Source organism: Ambystoma mexicanum, chromosome 5p, assembly GCF_040938575.1.
Source record: "Ambystoma mexicanum isolate Mex_15411 chromosome 5p, UKY_AmexF1_1, whole genome shotgun sequence".
NCBI classification, from domain to species: domain Eukaryota; kingdom Metazoa; phylum Chordata; class Amphibia; order Caudata; family Ambystomatidae; genus Ambystoma; species Ambystoma mexicanum.
Window position 1 is genome coordinate 460,660,778 of NC_090930.1, and position 24,700 is coordinate 460,685,477.

General features: G+C 47.4%; 1 protein-coding gene across 1 annotated transcript in view; it reads left to right on the forward strand.

Annotated features, from left to right (window-relative positions):
- The first annotated feature begins 7,577 nt into the window (after positions 1 to 7,577).
- The window catches only part of LOC138481019 (sodium- and chloride-dependent neutral and basic amino acid transporter B(0+)-like), a 753,261-nt gene continuing 736,138 nt past the window's right edge, over positions 7,578 to 24,700 (forward strand). The window contains exon 1 of the mRNA XM_069612866.1: positions 7,578 to 7,799. Coding sequence (XP_069468967.1) covers positions 7,731 to 7,799 — 69 coding nt within the window. The 5' untranslated portion in view covers positions 7,578 to 7,730. The remainder of the gene's footprint in view (positions 7,800 to 24,700) is intronic.

A 24,700-nucleotide genomic window follows, 5' to 3' on the forward strand; every position in this document is an offset into this window, starting at 1 on the left:
GGTGCACCTACCAACACTGACATCCCCATAGTGGGCTCTACCCCTGGTGCAGGTGGGTCAGACAGAGCAGTATCCCTTCCATGAACACATACCTGCGAATCCACATAGGCCTCATCTGAATCAACACCTGAAAAGAGTTCTGGGGAGGTGCAGCCAGGGACACCCCTGGACAGTATGGCCTGCAGCAAGAGAGGGTTCTCCCCCACCACCAAACCACGTCCCCCACTGGTGCCTGGTCGTGCTTCAGATCCCTCCTGGGCCTGCACCATCTCCTCTCCCTCAACAGCATCAGGTGCGTCATCCTCTGCAAAAACATGAAAGACAAAAAATTAAAACAGGCATTAGCACCATGGCACGCTATTAGGCCAGACAAGCTACAGTACCAGTACTTGATTTACACATGTCCCACATGACTATAACCCTCCCATGCATGCACTGTCCATGAGTTGGAAGGGGAGGAAAATGTCAGACACTGATGACACCAAGATGGGAGAGCAACACATCAGCTGCATGCTGGCTAGCAGTGCCATCACACATTGGCCTGTGAGTGGCATGTCCAATACAAATACATGACACATGCCATCACACAGATGGCATGTACCATAGGCATGTCATATATGTGACAATAGGGCAGTGTGATGCGCAGTAGAACCAGGTGAATTCCTACAATCAGTCTGAATGAACACAGCTGAATACAGAACAATGTTGTAGCAAGATGCCACTTCAAGGGCAACTGGCGCGATGTAGTGCAAAAAGCCTACTGTGGCCAGAAGGGATACTGTAATACCCAAATCCCGGGGCGCCGAATGCATTGGATGAAGCACATGGGTGGGCCAAAACACTCAGGCACACACACCCTGACCTGGCACTCAACCAGAACCCCTCCCACAAACAACATACACATGGATCACACACACATGCATGTGCACTCACCGAACAATGCCTCGTAATCTGGCAGCTCTCCCACACCTTGGATCTGCTCCTCTGTGACGTAGGTCCCAGCAACATGCTCATGTATAGTGAGTTCTATGTCCTCTTGTGGAGACCCACCTCCAGTCACCAGAGTTGCGGCATGACTTGAGGCCAGCTTTTTCTTTGCCCTACGCTTAAGGTCGTTCCAGCGCTTGTAGCACTCAACAGCTGTGCGCCTCATGAACCCAAGGGCACTTATGCTGTCCGCGATGGACTGCCAGTGTGCCTGACGTCGAGCAGGTGTAATCCTACACCATGAAGTGACCAACATTTCGGCGTCATGTTCGGACACATACTGCACAAGTGCATCCAGTTCGGCATCATTGAAGCTAGGCTTCCTTGGCGTGCCGGACCGTGTAGCCATGTCGGGGTCATCAGCCTGTACTGGACGAGCACTCTTCCTCTTTCTTTTTGTGGGTGGTGGGGATCCGGAGTGCCCTACGCCGCTCTGGACACTAGAGGCAGGAGCACCGGTGGACTGTGTAGTAGTAGTGTGCAATGGCACACTGACCACATGACTTTCTGCAGGCATTAGCTGAAGTGTGATGATGGCAGGGGGAACCTCAGTCTGATGTACCGGGACCAACACTGTCCTTGCTGGGAGAGTCAGAGCTGGGGTGGACGGAGCTGCAGCTGCCCCTGCAGCCTCCCCACCCCGCCTACTCGGGGCAGCAGATGACATGGCTGCCCCTGTACCACGTGGCCTGGTGACACTGGCTTGCGCCGCCACCCGTGGCCTAGACTTGGCGACCTGGAAGTCAGCATGGGAGTCACCCTGTGCTAGGTCAGGTGCCACAATGGGCCGGTCCAACAAGGGCTGAGCAGGGATGGTGTCAGCCACGTTTCCCTCAACCATGGGGGGGGGGATGTGTGTCCCTGACTGGTCCTCCACATGTGGGGGGCTATGGGGAGTCTGCAAATCCTGGCCACGTCCCCTACCGCGCCCACCAGGCCCACCTCTTGAGGCTCGGCCACCTTTGCCACCCTTACCACTTGCTCGCCTCCCAGCCATGGCACTGATGGAGTTGTGCGTATGGGAGTTGCAGTGGACAATTGTCCTGGGCAATTGGGGGTCAAAGGGGTAGGGTACTAGATGGAATTCATACCCAAGTGCTCTAGCAAGGCTGTATGGAACCCCTGGGGAAAGATGACGGGTCACGCAACGCACAGGCACCCCTAAAACAGAAAATGACTTGCACGCGACCCCTCGTAGATCACGTGCGTGGGAAAAGGAACCTGCACTACGCTGTGGCACCCAGAAACACAAAAATGAACGTATGCGTGTCACACGCAGCCTACAATGACCTCTGAAGGGGTACGCTACACACGGGGCTAGCATAGTTGGTAAATACGTGTGCGACTCACCGTCTGCCTGGTAAAAGAGCGTGAAAAATATGCGCGTGTGCGCGTTGGCAACACCCCCGCCAAAAGAAGAATTGTACACTGTCTGAGGAGACAGGACAAAAGGAGAAGTCAACGCTGTTTGAGGAAACAGGTCGAAGAGAAAATCAGAAAAATACTGACAGAGGTAACAGGGAGTACGAACTAGAAACGCTGTGAAGTAAATCGCGTGTGAACCGACAAGAAGTACAGATTTCACCCACTCGCTCTCCACGGGAAGCACGTACAAGGAAATGACGTACTACACGCACCTTTTAAACCGCACCACACGTCCAACGTCACTTCCGCGTATACGCACTGAGACACTATCCTCCAATTACGCGGGCTGACACTCAGACGTGCAGTTTTTGGTCTTGTAACATTCCCCCGGGTACAGGGACACACCCGCACGTGTCACGTCACAGACGCGCCTGTGCTGTCAGGGCCTCTGGTCCAATGGAATCGCGTACACAGGCCAATCGCGTGTGGAACTTCTCGCGCACCTCAGAAAGACACGCGCCCAGGCCAATCGCGTGTGGAACTTCTCGCGCACCTCTGAAAGACACGCGCCCAGGCCAATCGCGAGTGGAACTTCTCGCGCACCTCTGAAATACACGCGCCCAGGCCAATCACGTGTGAAACTTCTCGCGCACCCCTGAAATACACGCGCCTAGGCAAATCACGTGTGGAACATCTCGCGCATCTCTGGAATACACGCGCCCAGGCCAATCGCGTCTGAAACTTCTCACGCACCCCTGAAATACACGTGCCCAGGCAAATTGCGTGTGGAACTTCTCGCACACCTCTGAAAGACACGCGCCCAGGCCAATCGCGTGTGGAACTTCTCGCGCACCTCTGAAATACACACGCCCAGGCCAATCACGTGTGGTACTTCTCGCGCACCCATGAAATACACGCGCCCAGGCCAATCACGTGTGAGAAACTTCTCGCGCACCTCTGAAATACACGCACATGCTCCCCCAGGCCCGATCGCGTGTGGAACTTCTCGCGCACCCCTGAAATACACGCACACAGGCCAATCGCGTGTGGAACTTCTCGCGCACCTCTGAAATACACGTGCCCAGGCCAATCGCGTGTGGAACTTCTCGCGCACCTCTGAAATACACGCGCCCAGGCCAATCGCGTGTGGAACTTCTCGTGCACCTCTGAAATAAACGCGCCCAGGCCAATCGCGTGTGGAACTTCTCGCGCACCTCTGGAATACACACACAGGCTCCCCCAGGCCCGATCGCGTGTGAAACTTCTCGCGCACCTCTGAAATACACGCACACGCTCCCCCAGGCCTGACCGCGTGTGGGCCTTCTCGCGCGTGTAGGACTTCGGCGCACATTTTTTTCCTGCGCAGGGACGCTACCACCTGCTTTTGTGTGGCGGACATGTATGGGCCTGTGCGCGTCTTTGGCCGTGCGCTGTTTTTCCCTATTCGATTCCATGAATACGTGTTGTAGGCGAGCGTGTAGGCATTCTGCGCACTTGCCTCCTGTACTTCCCCCGTGACGCCCACATTTTCACAAGTTGTTCCCCATTCTGCGTGTGACGCCCTGTGTTACGCCTACTTTTGTTATGTGCGCCGCGCTATGTGCGAATTCGCTGTGGCCTTATCGCACGGCGTTCAATGACCTGTGCGCCAGCGTGCGCCAGCGTGCGCCAGCGTGCGCCGCGCACTTTTTCAGCGCGCATCCCACATTTCGCGCGTGCACGGACTTCCATGAATAGATGTGCGATGTTATCTGTGCGATAACCGCACTTGCACTGCGATTATCGCACTTGCACTGCGATTTTCGCTATTTCACTGCGAATCGCACGTTTTTGCACGCGTGCACCGTTTTTTCGGCGCACGTTGATTCCATGAATCGGCCTGTTAGTGTCATCCTCAATACTTTCCACATTTGCTAGAGAGTCAGGTATTTCAGATGCACTCCCCAGACTTTGGTTCTTTAACAACTTATCAACTAATTAAATTTTTTGCCTTTGGCAGAGAGTTTCCTTTCTTTATACATGTTTCTTAAATGATCAGCAGTGAAACTCAGGAGGGTCTCCTAACTGTGGCTATCCATATCGACATCATTGGTATTGCTTTTTAGTAATGTTAGCCTTGTGGTTAGTTGATCCAAGGTAATAGCAGCACTCTAAGTGTAATTACTATACTTTGATCCTCACTGCTGTACACCAGTGTTAGGCAGAAATATATGCAGTACCCTTTGGGACCACCAAACACAATTAAGACTACAAGTGACAGTACATATTCACACTGTTAAAGTGGTAGCAGTAGTGGAGCAGCCAGACTTATCTCAAGAGTAAGTGAGCAGTACAAGATAGTTACACATAGGACAGCAATTACTATGATTCAGGCAAACACTGACTCAAGGTTTTCAAGTAAAAACATATACATTTATTTCACTCTTCAGTTGTATAACATTACACTATTATTAGCAAGTCAAAACTCACAATCTTAATACACCACACCACTTCCCTTAAATGCCAGACAAGATAAGCTCACAATATGAAGTGGGACCAAATGGCACTCCAGCAATTTAAAAGGGAGGGAAAGACAAATGTTATTAGAAATTAGATCAAACCAACAGGTAAGTACTCAGGGCAGTTGAACAAGAGGAACTTCAGTGAGGAGATCAGATAGAAAAGGCTTAGGGCCAAAGTCAATGGGTCAAAAGTCTTTTGCTCAAGATCACACAGTTTAGGGTAGTTTGCGGTAAAGTTCGTGGCACGGTTTTCGGACGAGGTTGGTTGATACAAAAGTTAATTCAAAGAGAAGAGAAGGGCAAGCCCTCGGATTGGAGAAAGATTCCAAACACTTTCACTGCGGTTGAACAAAACGGACAACCGGATTTGCACAGTACCTTAAAACGGAGAGGGAGCTGAGACGGACGTTCCTGGTAGTTCCTGCAGGCTCATGGTTCCTGAAGCAACTGTCGGACTGACACGAAGTAGGAAGACTGGAGGGTCCTGCACTACCCAGGGAAGAAACCAGCAGCAGAGCAAAGCAATTAATAAAAGGTGCGCTCCTTAAAACCCAAGCAGGGTCCAACCTTCCTAGCTATCCAGCCACTGTAGCTCTGTACAGTGAATTCGACCAGAAGAGGGGGCCTGGCTTGCAGTTTGGGGGAACTGGTTGGTCCCACCAGCTCCAGGGAAGACGTTTCCTGGAGGATCTTCTCTGTCGGCGGATTCTGGAGATTCTGACCTGCAGCATAGCTTCACCAGGCGGTTCAGTCATTGTAGGGGTCCGCTTCTGCCAGTTCCTCATTGGTTCTTTCGTTCCAGTGGTGACTCTGCCTTTCCAGTCCTAGAGACTTGCTTTTTATGCAGTTTTCCCCAATTCATACAGCCTGGCTGTCAATCACACAGCAGTGTGGCTGTCCTGGCAAGGACAGTCCCCTCAGCCAATCAAACAAGAGTGCGACTTGGGTTACCAAGGGAACCCATGGCAGGGGTCCGGAGAACCCTCCCTCACTTCCTACCTATCTAGACTTTCAGGCGCCTTAAGGAGGGCTTCTGTGCAGAAGCCCGCAAAAAGACAGCGAAAGAAGGCATCATCCCCAGTTTGGCGTGCAGAGAAAAACACGAGAAAGACTTTAAGAAAAAGAAATGGTGAATAAACCCAGCCGGAGCCAAAATAAAATGTATTTGGTAAAGCGGGTTTATGTTCGAGGCTAATACAATAGCCTAAAACAATACCCAATTTATATAAGATGATCGCGATAGAAAAGTTAGGGTAGTTAGCACTGCCACCAGCCAAGTCTTAATGTAAAGGGAGCGAAACAATGCTCTAAGAGGCACAGACAAAAAGGGATAAGAGTTAACCCCTTCCAATACTCCATGTAAATTTGGGTGTACTGGGTCTGTGGTTTAAAGTGACTAAAGTAAAGTTAATGGCAACTTTACCCTTTTCTCTGGGACAGTAGTCAGCCCCAAAAAATGGAGTTGGTGGGAAGTCTCAAAGACAACCCTGTGTACTGCACTGAAGGTGTGTAACACACATGGAAATATGAGGCTCCAATGCTCAAGATCACACAAAAATGAAAACACACACAGCAATACACATGTAAGAGTGGGAAAAAAGGATCACACTCTTACCAGGCGGAAAAAAAATTCTAGAAATCCAGAAAAGGGACTCATTAGGCAAGGGAAATTTGCCATTTATGAGAATTCTCCCTAACAGCTCCTGGACTGTGGCCAGTGCCATTTGGCTCTTTGTTGCTGGAGTGGCTGGCTTTTTTGTTCAGACCTCTTAAAAAAAACAGGGGATACCAAAAGTGTAAACACTTTGAGCAGTGAGCCTAAATAAGAACGTATAGGAATAACAAATAATGTGTCTTTCTGGAACTCTACACAATAATTGCTAGACTCATTAAAGGTTTATTTCAGGCACACTTCAGGGGGTGACTCGCTGATTTATTCTGTTCTTAAACACCTCAACACAGCCTTTCATCCTTCTGAGATCGATAAATGAGTACCAACACAGGTTGGGTGATATTGTATGTATGTTTGTTCTATATAAGTGTTTAAGCGTAAGTGCTATATAATAACACATCATTATCATTTGGCCTTGGACGTCTGCTTCGATTCACAGTAATTTGTTAATATGGGCCTATACACGCTGATATTAACATACATATGGCGATTCATTCTTGCATGAAATGTATATCACATTATAGTGATATTGTAACCATATTATTTGTAGTGTACTCAGAAACAATGCTTTGTGATGCCACTTCCTGTTTTGTCAAGGGGTATAAGGTCGTGTTCCATCGCTTTCTGTGATGTCACTTCGGGGTGGGGTCAAATGACATCACGTCATGTGATGTCATCGGAGGTCAAAGGTCATGTGATGTCACTTCCCCTGACTTTTTGGTGAAATTACGTACTTGCCTGTCACCCTTCAAAAGGAGCGGCCACCAGTCTTCTGAGTCCAATGATGGCACTTCCGTGAGCCGAAGGTTTGTGTTCTCTCATAGTATTTTATAAATCAAATGTTCTTTATTTGCATAACATTATGTATTGGTATAATAGTCTCAACCAATCATTAAACTAACCAGGAAATATATGCTGTGATGCAAACATTAAATGTATTTTCCTAACAGGGATAACTAGGTAGTTGCCAAGTCATAATTAGATGAGGTGTAGGATAACTGGAGAATTGTCTTCACGCAATACAGTCCCAAACAATGGGCGTAGGCTGGTTTTGCAGCCTGTAGCTAGACGTCTAGGGATGGTGAACCTGCACTGCTTCCTGGTCCGGTCTTTTTGTGCCTCTCACATCTAAGGAGATCGCGTCTTGAGGGAAAGACTCAGGCATAAGCCACGGGTCACGGAAATACTGCTGTTCCCCTTCTGCAATGGGACTGAGAAAAATTGCACTGCCTGCTTGTCTCAGATGCTGCCGTAAAAAACCTAGAGAAGACAAGGTATGTACAATGTGCGCGCAACGCGTGCCACCGCGCGGCAGCTAGGTTTGTCACGAGCACCCGGAGGAGAGTTGGAACAGGTCTTTTACGCTTGGGATGCCAAGAGCTTGTCTGCTGCCCACAGTACGCGGCACATCTGTTCGGTTGCAAGAACCATTTTCCTTTGAACACACCTGCACGTCTCTTTAGGTAGGGCCGGGTAGCGATGCGTTTGTAAAACATTATGCTAGGTTGTTCCCAGAGCCGGCCCTGGGAGTGGGGGGGGGAGCGGGGAGCCGGGCGACCGCCCGGGGCGCCTTTTGCCCCTGCCACGCCAGCTCGGGGGAGTGTTTCAAGGGCTCCCCCGAGCTGGCGTTGTGGGACAAGGCGCAGCAGGTGGCATTTTACTGTAAAAGGTGCCCACAGCGGTCGGTGCATTTAAATACGCCCCTCCGCCGTGGACACTTTTCACAAGAAAAGGCGCCATTAACCCCCCACCACGCCAGCTCCGGGGAGTCTTTCAAGCGCTCCCCGTCCTGGCGTGGTGGCAGAAGTGTGGCAGGCGCCTCATTGTCATTGAATGAACCCGCGATGGCGGGCTCATTCAATGACAATGGGATGCTAACGGCACCTATTTAACCTCCTCGCTCCGGTGAGGAGGTTAAAAAAAAAAGTTGCCCGTCCTGGCCCCGCCCCCTGTTAACCAGGGGGGCGCGGTGGTGAGGGGGTGGGGGGTCACCAGTTCGCCCAGGGCGCTGCTGGACTTAAGGCCGGTCCTGGTTGTTCCTTTTCAAGAATACGAGTGATTTCAGGGGCTGTGGCCACGAACGTGTGAAGGTAGCTATACACAGGCTGCTATTGCTCGTTAAAAGGGTTCCTGATATTCTACTATGCATAGGATATAGTTTTTCACGGCTCTCCTCAACTTCTGAATTATCGCTCTAATATGCTACGCAAACGCACTAGACGCTGGAAAATCAAGGGTTTACATAAATGGAACTCACCCTCCCTCCCCCACAGAACCTCCTCCCTCCCAGAACCTACCCACCCTCGGGGACCCCGGGACCACCAGACCACACCCTTCCTTGCCTCTGCACTATACCGTTTTGCTGAGATTTCCCGTGAACCCTGTTTTTGAACAGCGCACGCATTGTTGACCCAGTGGCACAAAGACCAGTGGGCAGATTGGGCTTTAGCCCCCTCGAAATGTTGTGTTATGTTGGCTTGACCTGGCTGACCTACAAAGACCTCTTATTGTCTGTGTCATGTTCTGTCCTGCTAGGTCTTTGTAGGTCAGCCAGGCCGAGTTAGGAAAGGCCCAGCAGTTAATAATGTAGAAGCATTTCATTGTTAGCACCTGCATATATTTTTAGGCAATTAAACTCGTGATGGGGTGTTGCTCAGAGGAGTGATTGGAAGGGCGTGGGGGCTAAGAGGGGGGGCTGGAAACAGATAATTCTCAGAGCAGTTCTTAATTGTATAGTTTCAGTTGTGAAGGAGAGAGTTTGCTTGTGTCATCGAAGCTGCACCAGAATAGTCTAATGAGAAGGAGTAAAGAAGTTAGATGCCCCCACCCAAGTTCGTTTGCCCCTCCCCAGAAGTCTCTGACAGCACTTTCTGTCACCCCTTCGTCCACCCTCTAGTTCCTGTGTCATATTGTGTCCTGTCCTCGTGTCTGGTTTGTGTTTCCACCTTCCCCTTCAAAACCTAGTCTTCAAGTCACATTCTCTCACCCCATGGTAAAGGGCCTATGACCTCCGCTCTGTTATCAATTCTGCAAGTGTTGTTGTGCCAAAATGCATCTCTTTCCCTGTGATTGTTATAAATAAATAAATAAAAGTACATAAATAAGTATAACATTTGAAGGGATAGCCCCTCCCCCCGCACTCTTGAAAGTTTAGCCTACTTACACTGCTGACTCTGATAAATAGATCTTTCAGGTTTTCAAGAAAGTCCTTTTGAGTTATAAACAGTTACATCATTTTTCAGCCCCCACGTCTAAGTGTTGTAATAGCCAGTGTTATTATTAAACTATTTTTATGGCATAAGCGTACTTAATGATAGCCTACGTGGTAGGACAGATCGGTGGCCTGAGATGCCCTCATCACGAGTTGGGCAGTAGCCCTTAAAAGCAGTGGTGTTATAACAGCATTTACCGCTCCGCCCAATCTTAAGTCCGTGGTGTAATTGCGCTGAAAATTCCTCATTGGGTCCATTAATGGGGAGTAACGGTTAGCGCCCAACCCATGATCTGGCGGTAATACCACCAGATGGGTTGATGCTAGGGCTAATAAAGTTGGGTGGTATCCCAGCCGGGATACTGTCCAACTCGTGACCGATGAGGCCCTAGTGTGTTGAGGATGATGTGTAGCCCATAAGACACAGATTCACATTCTGGCGGAGCTCTGCCTTTCAACATCCTCAGGTAGAATAATTGTGCCCTGGGAATTGGGTAATACAATCGAAACTACAAATTGTGATCGGATGTGCAGTGTAAAATAATAAAATATACCCTATTGTGAAAGCGATTTGACAACAATATTAGAAAAAAAACAGAAGCAAAGAACATTGTGATAACACTGTTACAATTAAATGTAGTTGTCCGTCCATTTGAAACAAAGAAGGCTGTATTCAGGCAATCTTTAACTTGATGTCAACATGTTTGTAATATAGAGCCTGCTTATCTTGAGGCAATATAATCCATTCAGAGAGGTCCCTGATGCAGAACGCAATTGCGCCCAGGGGAGCTGGACTGCAGTGTTCTACACAATGGTGTTTACTTTAGACTTAGATACACAGCAAAGTGTTCTGCATGGTTGCAGGTGAGGGCGGCTAACACTTGTCTTTGCGTTGGGCCAGTTCTCTTCTTCATTTCACTTGTGCTTTGCTTTCTTTAACATGGGTTTTCCCATTTTCACTTTTGCACATAATGCTGCACGCGCTATTTCAATAGCATCCTGTACGCTCAGATATGCAATTGAAAAACAGTTAACTACCTGGATGTCCAGCATACTTAGGAGTAAATATAAAACAATGCCTGCTCTCAGTTTGGAAAACAAGAGTAAAAACAACAAAATATAACATTGATGAAGTGATTGAAATGTATCCTGAAAACTTCCAGTAAAGGCTGGGGAAGTTGCCATCGGCAAGAAGGGGTCTACAATTTTGGACTCTCCACATGTTTCAGACTTCAACACTCATTAGACTAATCAGCAGAGTCACTGGTGAAGGATAATGGATTTGTAAACCAAATCATGTAGTCTGCAGCAGGTTGGATTGAAAGAGTGTGTAAAGGTGCCCAGTGCATATTAAAAGAGGGTGTAGAGGTTTTTCATTGGCCATTCAAAGCCTTGGAGTAACATAACACCGGAGACAGTTCTACAGCCTCTGGAATATATTTTAGAGGTGTTATGATGGTAATAAAGCGAGTAGTTGGGTGAAGCCTGACACCCAGGAGCTTGTTGTAGCTCTTGGCCATCAAATCCTAATTTCGAGCCCTGCTCTGTAATCATGTGATGTGCTTCCTGATCTGCAATAGTAGGTGTGTTCCTCAAAGAGGGTGCATTCAGTTGGGGGTTGAGCTTAATTTAACATTATAGCCTCTGAATCTTTGGAGGTGTCATTCCCTCCTACAACCCAGCACCACTGCTTTCCAACAGAAATGCTTGTTCCTGCCTGGATTCTGGTGTAGCAACATCTTTGTCTAGGTCATCATCCATCTTATCATCATTACTGTCTGGCCCAGTGTATGGTGGCAGCCGAGATAGAGATCTGGGGTTTATTTGTGGTCTCATCTTGCTGTTTGTTAGGGAGAATTCTCTCTTTAGGCTGAATTTCCTAACCTAGTGAGTCCCCCAGCAGCTTTGCTGGAATCCTGGAGTTTTTTTTTCTCCTGCCAAGAGTGAGACTCTTTTTCTCCCACTCTTGGACATGATTTATGGTGTTCCTTTGACTGGTAATGTGTTTTATAGGCTATGGGGTCCTTTACTCCATAGGGTCTCATGTGTTTTTACTATGTGTGTTACACAGCACCCTCCGTGCAGTAACACAGGGGTGTCATAGTGACACCCCACCATAGACTCCATACCCTGGGACTGACTACTGTCTCCCAGGGCATGTAAAGTCACCATTGGCTTTACTAGTTCCAAATTATTAACAGAAACCAGTACAAACCATCACATTGTGTATGTACTGGTCGGGGCAATTCGATTGCCCTGGGGTCTGTTAGTCGAGGGGGCACGTCTCCGTCCCCCCTGATCGAGTTTTGGCTGGTGGCAGTGGAAACTACTTTTTATATTCAACCGCAAATATTTTCCTATGTGATTTTCCCATTGTTCGAGGCTACCAACTTTAATTATTTAATTCTCATAGCCTCGAACATACCGCCGGTTTATTTAATTAATATTTATTCGCCGGTTGGTATTTTTTGCCAGGACTCGATTCTAAAATGGCATTTGTGTTCTCTTCTGTGACTCCAACCCAAGTCGAGCCCTTTGTTCCACTTTTTGGTGGGCTTCTCCACAGAAGCCTCCAAAAGTGGTGCCACTCTGTCTGGGTACCACAGGGGGTGTGGGAGGGAGTTTAGGCACCCTGGACTGAGTTACCTTGGTAACTCAAGTCGCACTCTTGTGTGATTGGCCCAAGTGGTGAGCCGGCTGGCTCACCACTTAGCATGTTTGATTGACAGCTAGGCTGAGTGAATGGGGGTGTGCTGCATAAAAGTAGGGCTTTGGGGACTGGAACTTCAGAAGTCGCCACAGGACCTGAGAATCTGACGAGGGAGAAGCTGAGCCGACCTATCACGACGACACCACCGGTGGAGCCCTGCGGAACCGACTCACCACTTCCCGACGACAGAGAAGATCTCCCGGCTGGAGAGGCTTCTTCCCCTGACTGGTGGGCACAACCAGTTTTACCTTCTTTCTTCGCACCCCAGACTGGTTTGTGGTCGAACTGCCCGTGCCAAGCACTACGGCGGCCGGATAGCCACTCACCACTGAACCGTGAATCAACGGACCGCTCCTTGTACCTGAGAAACTCCGCGGCTGGTTTCTTCCCTAGCAGTGCAACGGACTCCTGTCTTCCTCCCCGACGAGATCCTCTCTTCCCCCGGATGAAGCACCGACTTGCATCCGCTGCCAGGAACAACTGCCCCTGCTGGAGTGTTCTCACCACTTTAATGTACAGTGTCTGCCAAGCCTCCCTTTCTAAAGATTGCTACAAGGTAATAATAACCCCTTAACCTTCTGGACTGGGCTGGCCCCCTTGACCCTCTAACTGGTCCCTTTCTTTGGTCCAACTCCTATTTGAACCGTTTCAAGACTTTTGTGCACTGCAACCGTGTGACCTAGGACACATTTCGTTTTGATCCTCTTAAAGCGGATCCGGCCTACTGACTCTGAACTCACGGTGTTACTTTGCCTTCCTCTCTTGTTGTGTTCGTGAAAAAGTGTTGGGACCTGTTTCAATTTATTCTCTGTTTTTCTCTCCCTTTTTAAAACAAACTATTAGAAGTGCCATCTACGTTAAGCGCTCACCGCTGTCTGAAAATAAGTGGGGCTTTACTTAAGACTTGTCTAATATTCTTTTAAGGGAGTGTATATCTTTTAGTGACCGTGTTTTTGAATTACTATTACTATTAGTGCCTGTGTGTTTTTCTAGATGTGGTTTTAAATAAATAATTACATCTCTTTTACACCAAGCCCTGGTCAGTGTTTACTTGTTCTATTGTGTTCTCTTGACCTATTGTGAATACTCTGTATACTGCCTAACTCTTATTGAGGGAAGTCTGACTGCTCAGCCACAGCTACCAAGTGAATCTGTGTGGTACAGACTGCTACCAAGTGGGTTTACTGCCAAACAACTGTAGTCTTAAATCTTTTGCAGTGGTCCCAGAGGTAACTGCACAGGTTTCTGCCTAACACTGGTGTACAGTGGTGGGATTTGTATTGAGTGTACACTTTAGAGTGCTTGTTGAACACTTTAGGACAACTAACCACAGAGCTTAGCACTAAAAAGCAGATTTTCTAACTATGTCTGCTATGGAGAGTTATACCCTAGAATCATTGTCTGCCAAAACTGCTGATTGCTTAAAAGCATTGTGTAGACATAAGAATCTCTCTGAGAAGGGCAAGAAAATGGAACTTATAGAAATATTGTTAGAAAACCAAAGTCTGGGTGGTACAGAGGAATCTACCCCCAGCAAATGTAGAAAACAGTGATGCTATTGATCTGAATCAAAGTCTTGATAATGAGTCAGAAGAGGAAAATGAACCTAATCAAGTTAGCCACTCTGAGCCTCTGTCTGCCTTACCTACTGTACCTACTGGGCCTATACCAGGTCCTACATGTAACACTGCTTATTTTGAACTTGAAAAAATGAAGCTTGAATTAGAGTACAAGCGTTTTATTGCTCAATCTGAAAGAAACCAAGAACTAGAGTTCAGAAGAATGAATGCCCAGGCTGAGCAGAAGAAAGCTGAGTTAAGACTCAGAGAAATAGAGCTTAATCATGAACTAGAAATGAAAAACTTGTCTGTGGAAAATGCCTCTCTCTCCTCTGGTTCTTCTAGGAGTTCCAGTCTCAAAAGACCCCGGATGCCTATGGAATTAGTGGGTATGTATGAACCTAAATTGGATGTGTTGGATTGGTGAAAAATGTTTGAGTATAATCATGGGCTCCAGGACATCACCGGGAATGAGTTACTTCCCTGGTTGTTCTCTAGGCTTCCCCCTGTTGCAACTGATGTGGTAATGGAGTTAGGGGAGGTGGATAAGAAGGATTATGAATGTGTGAAACTAGCTTTGATAGCTAGATTTGGGAAGACCCCTTCCCAGTACCTTAAGAGGTTTAGGACCCTCAAAAATCATGATAGTACCCCTTGGGCTACCTGGGTGAGTGAAAGTTTGAAAAACTTAGATGGATGGATTAAGGGTTACAGAGTTAACACATATCAAGGAATGAAGAATCTTGTAATGTTGGAGTCAATTTATGATGCCTGCTCTCCTGAGCTCAGACAACACTTGGCTGATTCAAAGGAATTAGATTCCAGGAAGTTAGCTTAGGCTGCTGACTTGTGGGTTGCCAACAGGGCCACTCACAAGGATTCAGGGGTCACTCAGAAAAAGGATGAGGGAAAGCAGCCACCAAAAGGGCACCAAGAGATTTCTAATACCTCCCAACCCAAAGAGGGCCCCAAGCAACAACATAACCAGGGTAAGCCCCAGGGTAAACCACAACAGGCTAGAGTACCTTCTGGTCACAAACCAGAAGGAGATCAGGCCAAGCCACCCTTCCAGAGAGCATTTGGAACATGCTCTCTCTGTGGGGCAACTGACCACATCAAAGGATATCCCAGATGTAAGGGTAAACCTACAGGGGTCAGCACAGTCTCCTTAGCCTTCCCTCCTGAGGAGGAAGTCCAAATGGCTAGTGCTCACTTTGAAGTCTTTGCTGAAGAACCTTTGGGCCTTCAAGTAAGTGTAGCAGTAGAGTCCATGGGTCTGGTTAGTGAGCAGAATAGGAGTGTGTACAACTCCATACCACAAAACTCTAAAGTTTATTATATGGACAGTGTTCTTGTCAATGGCCAGGCTACCCCTGCCAGGCGAGACTCTGGGGCCAGCAGAACAGTACTGGATGAAAGCTTTTTCAGTCCTGAGGATGTTGCTAAGGCACCCAAAGGTCCCACTAAGATGTCTGGAGGCCCTGTCCAAATGGTTCCAATTCTACCAGCCCTCATTCAGTGTAATGACATGACAGTGATGATTCCTGTCAGTGTTCAGACTGAGGTGCCTGGGAGAGTCCTGTTGGGGAATGATCTAAGAACTTTAGGAGTAGTATCCAGTACCCCCAGGCCTCCCAGTATGGAGATCCAGAACCAAACCAAATTGGCTAGAGAGGCCACCTTAAGGAACCACTCTAAGCCTGTGGGAATCTCTACTGAGAACTCCACTACAAGCCCTGGTGTTGGTTAGTTGACCTCTGACCCAGGCAAATTTCAGGCTAAAATGTTAAGGAAATGGGAGCCCCAACCAAGCTCCATCATTGTTCCCCCAGTCATAGAGTCTGTGACTCCCCCTGCTTCTAAGGAAGAGGTGGATAGACCTACTGGAACCCTAACTAGGCCTAAGAGAACTGGTAATTCTCAGTGCTGGTGGAAAACCAGAAAATAAAGTCTAAGGCCAAAAACCTTCAGGCTGTTGGACCTTCCAGAGAAGACTCCAACCCAATTCCTAGTCTTAAGGGGCAAACTCCTAAAGTAGGTAAAGGTAGATCTAAGAGGCAGGAGAAGCCTGTACCTTGCTTATCTCCATCCCCTCCAACCAAGAGGCCTAAAACCCAACTTTCTCCAACAGTGAGGTGGTGAGGACCTCTGGAGGCCCCTCTAGATCTAAGGGAATCCTTTATAAGGACCCCTTGAAAAAGTCTAACCCAGGTTCAGAAGTTGTAAAAACTTCTGAGGGACTGGTCAACCAGATCCCATATAACTTTAAAAAGACTGATGTTCCTCAAAGGGTTTGTAGGTCATATAGCTTACAAAGGAAAACCTTTGATTTGACCATAGAACATAGGTCAGGGTGTCACCACCAAAATGCTGATGGTCTCTCTAGGATGTATGCCATCGACTAGAGGTTTGAGATTCATCCAGGAGTGGATTAAATCCTCCTGTCCCTTAGTCTGGCGGGGGGGGCAAGTGTTAGGGAGAGTTCTCTCTTTAGGCTGGATTTCCTAACCTAGTGAGTTCCCCAGCAGCTTTGATGGATTCCTGGAGTTTGTTTTTGTCTCCTGCCAAGAGTGAGACTCTTTTTCTCCCACTCTTGGACATGATTTATGGTGTTCCTTTGACTGGTAATGTGTTTTATGGGCTATGGGGTCCTTTACTCCATAGGGTCTTATGTGTTTTTACTATGTGTGTTACACAGCACCCTCCGTGCAGTAACACAGGGGTGTCATAGTGACACCCCACCATAGAATCCATACCCTGGGACTGACTACTGTCTCCCAGGGCATGTAAAGTCACCATTGGCTTTACTAGTCCCAAATTATTAACATAAACCAGTACAAACCATCATATTGTGGACGTACTGGTCAGGGTAATTCGATAACCCCGGGGTCTGTTAGTCGAGGGGGCACGTCTCTGTCCCCCCTGATCGAGTTTTGGCTGGTGGCAGTGGAAACTACTTTTTATATTCGACCGCAAATATTTTCCTATGGGATTTTCCCATTGTTCGAGGCTACCAACTTTAATTATTTAATTCTCATAGTTTCGAACATACCGCCGGTTTATTTAATTAATATTAATTCGCCGGTTGGTATTTTTTGCCAGGACTCGATTCTAAAATGGCGTTTGTGTTCTCTTCTGTGACTCCAACCCAAGTCGAGCCCTTTGTTCCACTTTTTGGCGGGCTTCCTCCACAGAAGCCTCCAAAAGTGGTGCCACTCTGTCTGGGTACCACAGGGGGTGTGGGAGGGAGTTTAGGCACCCTGGACTGAGTTACCTTGGTAACTCAATTCGCACTCTTGTGTGATTGGCCCAAGTGGTGAGCCGGCTGGCTCACCACTTAGCATGTTTGATTGACAGCTAGGCTGAGTGAATGGGGGTGTGCTGCATAAAAGCAGGGCTTTGGGGACTGGAACTTCAGAAGTCGCCACAGGACCTGAGAATCCGACGAGGGAGAAGCTGAGCTGACCTATCACGACGACACCACCGGTGGAGCCCTGCAGAACCGACTCACCATTTCCCGACGACAGAGAAGATCTCCCGGCTGGAGAGGCTTCTTCCCCTGACTGGTGGGCACAACCAGTTTTACCTTCTTTCTTCGCACCCGAGACCGGTTTGTGGTCGAACTGCCCATGCCAAGCACTACGGCGGCCGGATAGCCACTCACCACTGAACCGTGAATCAACGTACCGCTCCTTGTACCTGAGAAACTCCGCGGCTGGTTTCATCCCTAGCAGTGCAACGGACTCCTGTCTTCCTCCCCAACGAGATCCTCTCTTCCCCCGGACGAAGCACTGACTTGCATCCGCTGCCAGGAACAACTGCCCCTGCTGGAGTGTTCTCACCACTTTAAGGTACCGTGTCTGCCAGGCCTCCCTTTCTAAAGATTGCTACAAGGTAATAATAACCCCTTAACCTTCTGGACTGGGCTGGCCGCCTTGACCCTCTAACTGGTCCCTTTCTTTGGTCCAACTCCTATTTGAACCGTTTCAAGACTTTTGTGCACTGCAACCGTGTGACCTAGGACACATTTCGTTTTGATCCTCTCAAAGCGGATCCGGCCTACTGACTCTGAACTCACGGTGTTACTTTGCCTCCCTCTCTTGTGTTCGTGAAAAAGTGTTGGGACCTGTTTCAATTTATTCTCAGTTTTTCTCTCCCTTTTTAAAACGAACTATTAGAAGTGCCACCTACGTTAAGCGCTCACCACTGTCTGAAAATAAGTGGGGCTTTACATAAGACTTGTCTAATATTCTTTTAAGGGAGTGTATATCTTTTAGTGACCGTGTTTTTGAATTACTTACTATTAGTGCCTGTGTGTTTTTCTAGATGTGGTTTTAAATAAATAATTATATCTCTTTTACACCAAACCCTGGTCAGTGTTTACTTGTTCTATTGTGTTCTCTTGACCTATTGTGAATACTCTGTATACTGCCTAACTCTTCTTGAGGGAAGTCTGACTGCTCAGCCACAGCTACCAAGTGAATCTGTGTGGTACAGACTGCTACCAAGTGGGTTTACTGCCAAACAACTGTAGTCTTAAATCTTTTGCAGTGGTCCCAGAGGGAACTGCACAGGTTTCTGCCCAACACTGGTGTACAGTGGTGGGATTTGTATTGAGTGTACACTTTAGAGTGCTTGTTGAACACTTTAGGACAACTAACCACAGAGCTTAGCACTAAAAAGCAGATTTTCTAACTATGTCTTGCTATGGAGAGTTATACCCTAGAATCATTGTCTGCCAAAACTGCTGATTGCTTAAAAGCATTGTGTAGACATAAGAATCTCTCTGAGAAGGGCAAGAAAATGGAACTTATAGAAATATTGTTAGAAAACCAAAGTCTGGGTGGTACAGAGGAATCTACCCCCCAGCAAATGTAGAAAACAGTGATGCTATTGATCTGAATCAAAGTCTTGATAATGAGTCAGAAGAGGAAAATGAACCTAATCAAGTTAGCCACTCTGAGCCTCTGTCTGCCTTACCTACTGTACCTACTGGGCCTATACCAGGTCCTACATGTAACACTGCTTATTTTGAACTTGAAAAAATGAAGCTTGAATTAGAGTACAAGCGTTTTATTGCTCAATCTGAAAGAAACCAAGAACTAGAGTTCAGAAGAATGAATGCCCAGGCTGAGCAGAAGAAAGCTGAGTTAAGACTCAGAGAAATAGAGCTTAATCATGAACTAGAAATGAAAAACTTGTCTGTGGAAAATGCCTCTCTCTCCTCTGGTTCTTCTAGGAGTTCCAGTCTCAAAAGACCCCGGATGCCTATGGAATTAGTGGGTATGTATGAACCTAAATTGGATGTGTTGGATTGGTGAAAAATGTTTGAGTATAATCATGGGCTCCAGGACATCACCGGGAATGAGTTACTTCCCTGGTTGTTCTCTAGGCTTCCCCCTGTTGCAACTGATGTGGTAATGGAGTTAGGGGAGGTGGATAAGAAGGATTATGAATGTGTGAAACTAGCTTTGATAGCTAGATTTGGGAAGACCCCTTCCCAGTACCTTAAGAGGTTTAGGACCCTCAAAAATCATGATAGTACCCCTTGGGCTACCTGGGTGAGTGAAAGTTTGAAAAACTTAGATGGATGGATTAAGGGTTACAGAGTTAACACATATCAAGGAATGAAGAATCTTGTAATGTTGGAGTCAATTTATGATGCCTGCTCTCCTGAGCTCAGACAACACTTGGCTGATTCAAAGGAATTAGATTCCAGGAAGTTAGCTTAGGCTGCTGACTTGTGGGTTGCCAACAGGGCCACTCACAAGGATTCAGGGGTCACTCAGAAAAAGGATGAGGGAAAGCAGCCACCAAAAGGGCACCAAGAGATTTCTAATACCTCCCAACCCAAAGAGGGCCCCAAGCAACAACATAACCAGGGTAAGCCCCAGGGTAAACCACAACAGGCTAGAGTACCTTCTGGTCACAAACCAGAAGGAGATCAGGCCAAGCCACCCTTCCAGAGAGCATTTGGAACATGCTCTCTCTGTGGGGCAACTGACCACATCAAAGGATATCCCAGATGTAAGGGTAAACCTACAGGGGTCAGCACAGTCTCCTTAGCCTTCCCTCCTGAGGAGGAAGTCCAAATGGCTAGTGCTCACTTTGAAGTCTTTGCTGAAGAACCTTTGGGCCTTCAAGTAAGTGTAGCAGTAGAGTCCATGGGTCTGGTTAGTGAGCAGAATAGGAGTGTGTACAACTCCATACCACAAAACTCTAAAGTTTATTATATGGACAGTGTTCTTGTCAATGGCCAGGCTACCCCTGCCAGGCGAGACTCTGGGGCCAGCAGAACAGTACTGGATGAAAGCTTTTTCAGTCCTGAGGATGTTGCTAAGGCACCCAAAGGTCCCACTAAGATGTCTGGAGGCCCTGTCCAAATGGTTCCAATTCTACCAGCCCTCATTCAGTGTAATGACATGACAGTGATGATTCCTGTCAGTGTTCAGACTGAGGTGCCTGGGAGAGTCCTGTTGGGGAATGATCTAAGAACTTTAGGAGTAGTATCCAGTACCCCCAGGCCTCCCAGTATGGAGATCCAGAACCAAACCAAATTGGCTAGAGAGGCCACCTTAAGGAACCACTCTAAGCCTGTGGGAATCTCTACTGAGAACTCCACTACAAGCCCTGGTGTTGGTTAGTTGACCTCTGACCCAGGCAAATTTCAGGCTAAAATGTTAAGGAAATGGGAGCCCCAACCAAGCTCCATCATTGTTCCCCCAGTCATAGAGTCTGTGACTCCCCCTGCTTCTAAGGAAGAGGTGGATAGACCTACTGGAACCCTAACTAGGCCTAAGAGAACTGGTAATTCTCAGTGCTGGTGGAAAACCAGAAAATAAAGTCTAAGGCCAAAAACCTTCAGGCTGTTGGACCTTCCAGAGAAGACTCCAACCCAATTCCTAGTCTTAAGGGGCAAACTCCTAAAGTAGGTAAAGGTAGATCTAAGAGGCAGGAGAAGCCTGTACCTTGCTTATCTCCATCCCCTCCAACCAAGAGGCCTAAAACCCAACTTTCTCCAACAGTGAGGTGGTGAGGACCTCTGGAGGCCCCTCTAGATCTAAGGGAATCCTTTATAAGGACCCCTTGAAAAAGTCTAACCCAGGTTCAGAAGTTGTAAAAACTTCTGAGGGACTGGTCAACCAGATCCCATATAACTTTAAAAAGACTGATGTTCCTCAAAGGGTTTGTAGGTCATATAGCTTACAAAGGAAAACCTTTGATTTGACCATAGAACATAGGTCAGGGTGTCACCACCAAAATGCTGATGGTCTCTCTAGGATGTATGCCATCGACTAGAGGTTTGAGATTCATCCAGGAGTGGATTAAATCCTCCTGTCCCTTAGTCTGGCGGGGGGGGCAAGTGTTAGGGAGAGTTCTCTCTTTAGGCTGGATTTCCTAACCTAGTGAGTTCCCCAGCAGCTTTGATGGATTCCTGGAGTTTGTTTTTGTCTCCTGCCAAGAGTGAGACTCTTTTTCTCCCACTCTTGGACATGATTTATGGTGTTCCTTTGACTGGTAATGTGTTTTATGGGCTATGGGGTCCTTTACTCCATAGGGTCTTATGTGTTTTTACTATGTGTGTTACACAGCACCCTCCGTGCAGTAACACAGGGGTGTCATAGTGACACCCCACCATAGAATCCATACCCTGGGACTGACTACTGTCTCCCAGGGCATGTAAAGTCACCATTGGCTTTACTAGTCCCAAATTATTAACATAAACCAGTACAAACCATCATATTGTGGACGTACTGGTCAGGGTAATTCGATAACCCCGGGGTCTGTTAGTCGAGGGGGCACGTCTCTGTCCCCCCTGATCGAGTTTTGGCTGGTGGCAGTGGAAACTACTTTTTATATTCGACCGCAAATATTTTCCTATGGGATTTTCCCATTGTTCGAGGCTACCAACTTTAATTATTTAATTCTCATAGTTTCGAACATACCGCCGGTTTATTTAATTAATATTAATTCGCCGGTTGGTATTTTTTGCCAGGACTCGATTCTAAAATGGCGTTTGTGTTCTCTTCTGTGACTCCAACCCAAGTCGAGCCCTTTGTTCCACTTTTTGGCGGGCTTCCTCCACAGAAGCCTCCAAAAGTGGTGCCACTCTGTCTGGGTACCACAGGGGGTGTGGGAGGGAGTTTAGGCACCCTGGACTGAGTTACCTTGGTAACTCAATTCGCACTCTTGTGTGATTGGCCCAAGTGGTGAGCCGGCTGGCTCACCACTTAGCATGTTTGATTGACAGCTAGGCTGAGTGAATGGGGGTGTGCTGCATAAAAGCAGGGCTTTGGGGACTGGAACTTCAGAAGTCGCCACAGGACCTGAGAATCCGACGAGGGAGAAGCTGAGCTGACCTATCACGACGACACCACCGGTGGAGCCCTGCAGAACCGACTCACCATTTCCCGACGACAGAGAAGATCTCCCGGCTGGAGAGGCTTCTTCCCCTGACTGGTGGGCACAACCAGTTTTACCTTCTTTCTTCGCACCCGAGACCGGTTTGTGGTCGAACTGCCCATGCCAAGCACTACGGCGGCCGGATAGCCACTCACCACTGAACCGTGAATCAACGTACCGCTCCTTGTACCTGAGAAACTCCGCGGCTGGTTTCATCCCTAGCAGTGCAACGGACTCCTGTCTTCCTCCCCAACGAGATCCTCTCTTCCCCCGGACGAAGCACTGACTTGCATCCGCTGCCAGGAACAACTGCCCCTGCTGGAGTGTTCTCACCACTTTAAGGTACCGTGTCTGCCAGGCCTCCCTTTCTAAAGATTGCTACAAGGTAATAATAACCCCTTAACCTTCTGGACTGGGCTGGCCGCCTTGACCCTCTAACTGGTCCCTTTCTTTGGTCCAACTCCTATTTGAACCGTTTCAAGACTTTTGTGCACTGCAACCGTGTGACCTAGGACACATTTCGTTTTGATCCTCTCAAAGCGGATCCGGCCTACTGACTCTGAACTCACGGTGTTACTTTGCCTCCCTCTCTTGTGTTCGTGAAAAAGTGTTGGGACCTGTTTCAATTTATTCTCAGTTTTTCTCTCCCTTTTTAAAACGAACTATTAGAAGTGCCACCTACGTTAAGCGCTCACCACTGTCTGAAAATAAGTGGGGCTTTACATAAGACTTGTCTAATATTCTTTTAAGGGAGTGTATATCTTTTAGTGACCGTGTTTTTGAATTACTTACTATTAGTGCCTGTGTGTTTTTCTAGATGTGGTTTTAAATAAATAATTATATCTCTTTTACACCAAACCCTGGTCAGTGTTTACTTGTTCTATTGTGTTCTCTTGACCTATTGTGAATACTCTGTATACTGCCTAACTCTTCTTGAGGGAAGTCTGACTGCTCAGCCACAGCTACCAAGTGAATCTGTGTGGTACAGACTGCTACCAAGTGGGTTTACTGCCAAACAACTGTAGTCTTAAATCTTTTGCAGTGGTCCCAGAGGGAACTGCACAGGTTTCTGCCCAACACTGGTGTACAGTGGTGGGATTTGTATTGAGTGTACACTTTAGAGTGCTTGTTGAACACTTTAGGACAACTAACCACAGAGCTTAGCACTAAAAAGCAGATTTTCTAACTATGTCTTGCTATGGAGAGTTATACCCTAGAATCATTGTCTGCCAAAACTGCTGATTGCTTAAAAGCATTGTGTAGACATAAGAATCTCTCTGAGAAGGGCAAGAAAATGGAACTTATAGAAATATTGTTAGAAAACCAAAGTCTGGGTGGTACAGAGGAATCTACCCCCCAGCAAATGTAGAAAACAGTGATGCTATTGATCTGAATCAAAGTCTTGATAATGAGTCAGAAGAGGAAAATGAACCTAATGAAGTTAGCCACTCTGAGCCTCTGTCTGCCTTACCTACTGTACCTACTGGGCCTATACCAGGTCCTACATGTAACCCTGCTTATTTTGAACTTGAAAAAATGAAGCTTGAATTAGAGTACAAGCGTTTTATTGCTCAATCTGAAAGAAACCAAGAGCTAGAGTTCAGAAGAATGAATGCCCAGGCTGAGCAGAAGAAAGCTGAGTTAAGACTCAGAGAAATAGAGCTTAATCATGAACTAGAAATGAAAAACTTGTCTGTGGAAAATGCTTCTCTCTCCTCTGGTTCTTCTAGGAGTTCCAGTCCCAAAAGACCCCGAATGCCTATGGAATTAGTGGGTATGTATGAACATAAATTGGATGTGTTGGATTGGTTAAAAATGTTTGAGTATAATCATGGGCTCCAGGACATCACCGGGAATGAGTTACTTCCCTGGTTGTTCTCTAGGCTTCCCCCTGTTGCAACTGATGTGGTAATGGAGTTGGGGGAGGTGGATAAGAAGGATTATGAATGTGTGAAACTAGCTTTGATAGCTAGATTTGGGAAGACCCCTTCCCAGTACCTTAAGAGGTTTAGGACCCTCAAAAAGCATGATAGTACCCCTTGGGCTACCTGGGTGAGTGAAAGTTTGAAAAACTTAGAGGGATGGATTAAGGGTTACAGAGTTAACACATATCAAGGAATGAAGAATCTTGTAATGTTGGAGTCAATTTATGATGCCTGCTCTCCTGAGCTCAGACAGCACTTGGCTGATTCAAAGGAATTAGATTCCAGGAAGTTAGCTTAGGCTGCTGACTTATGGGTTGCCAACAGGGCCACTCACAAGGATTCAGGGGTCACTCAGAAAAAGGATGAG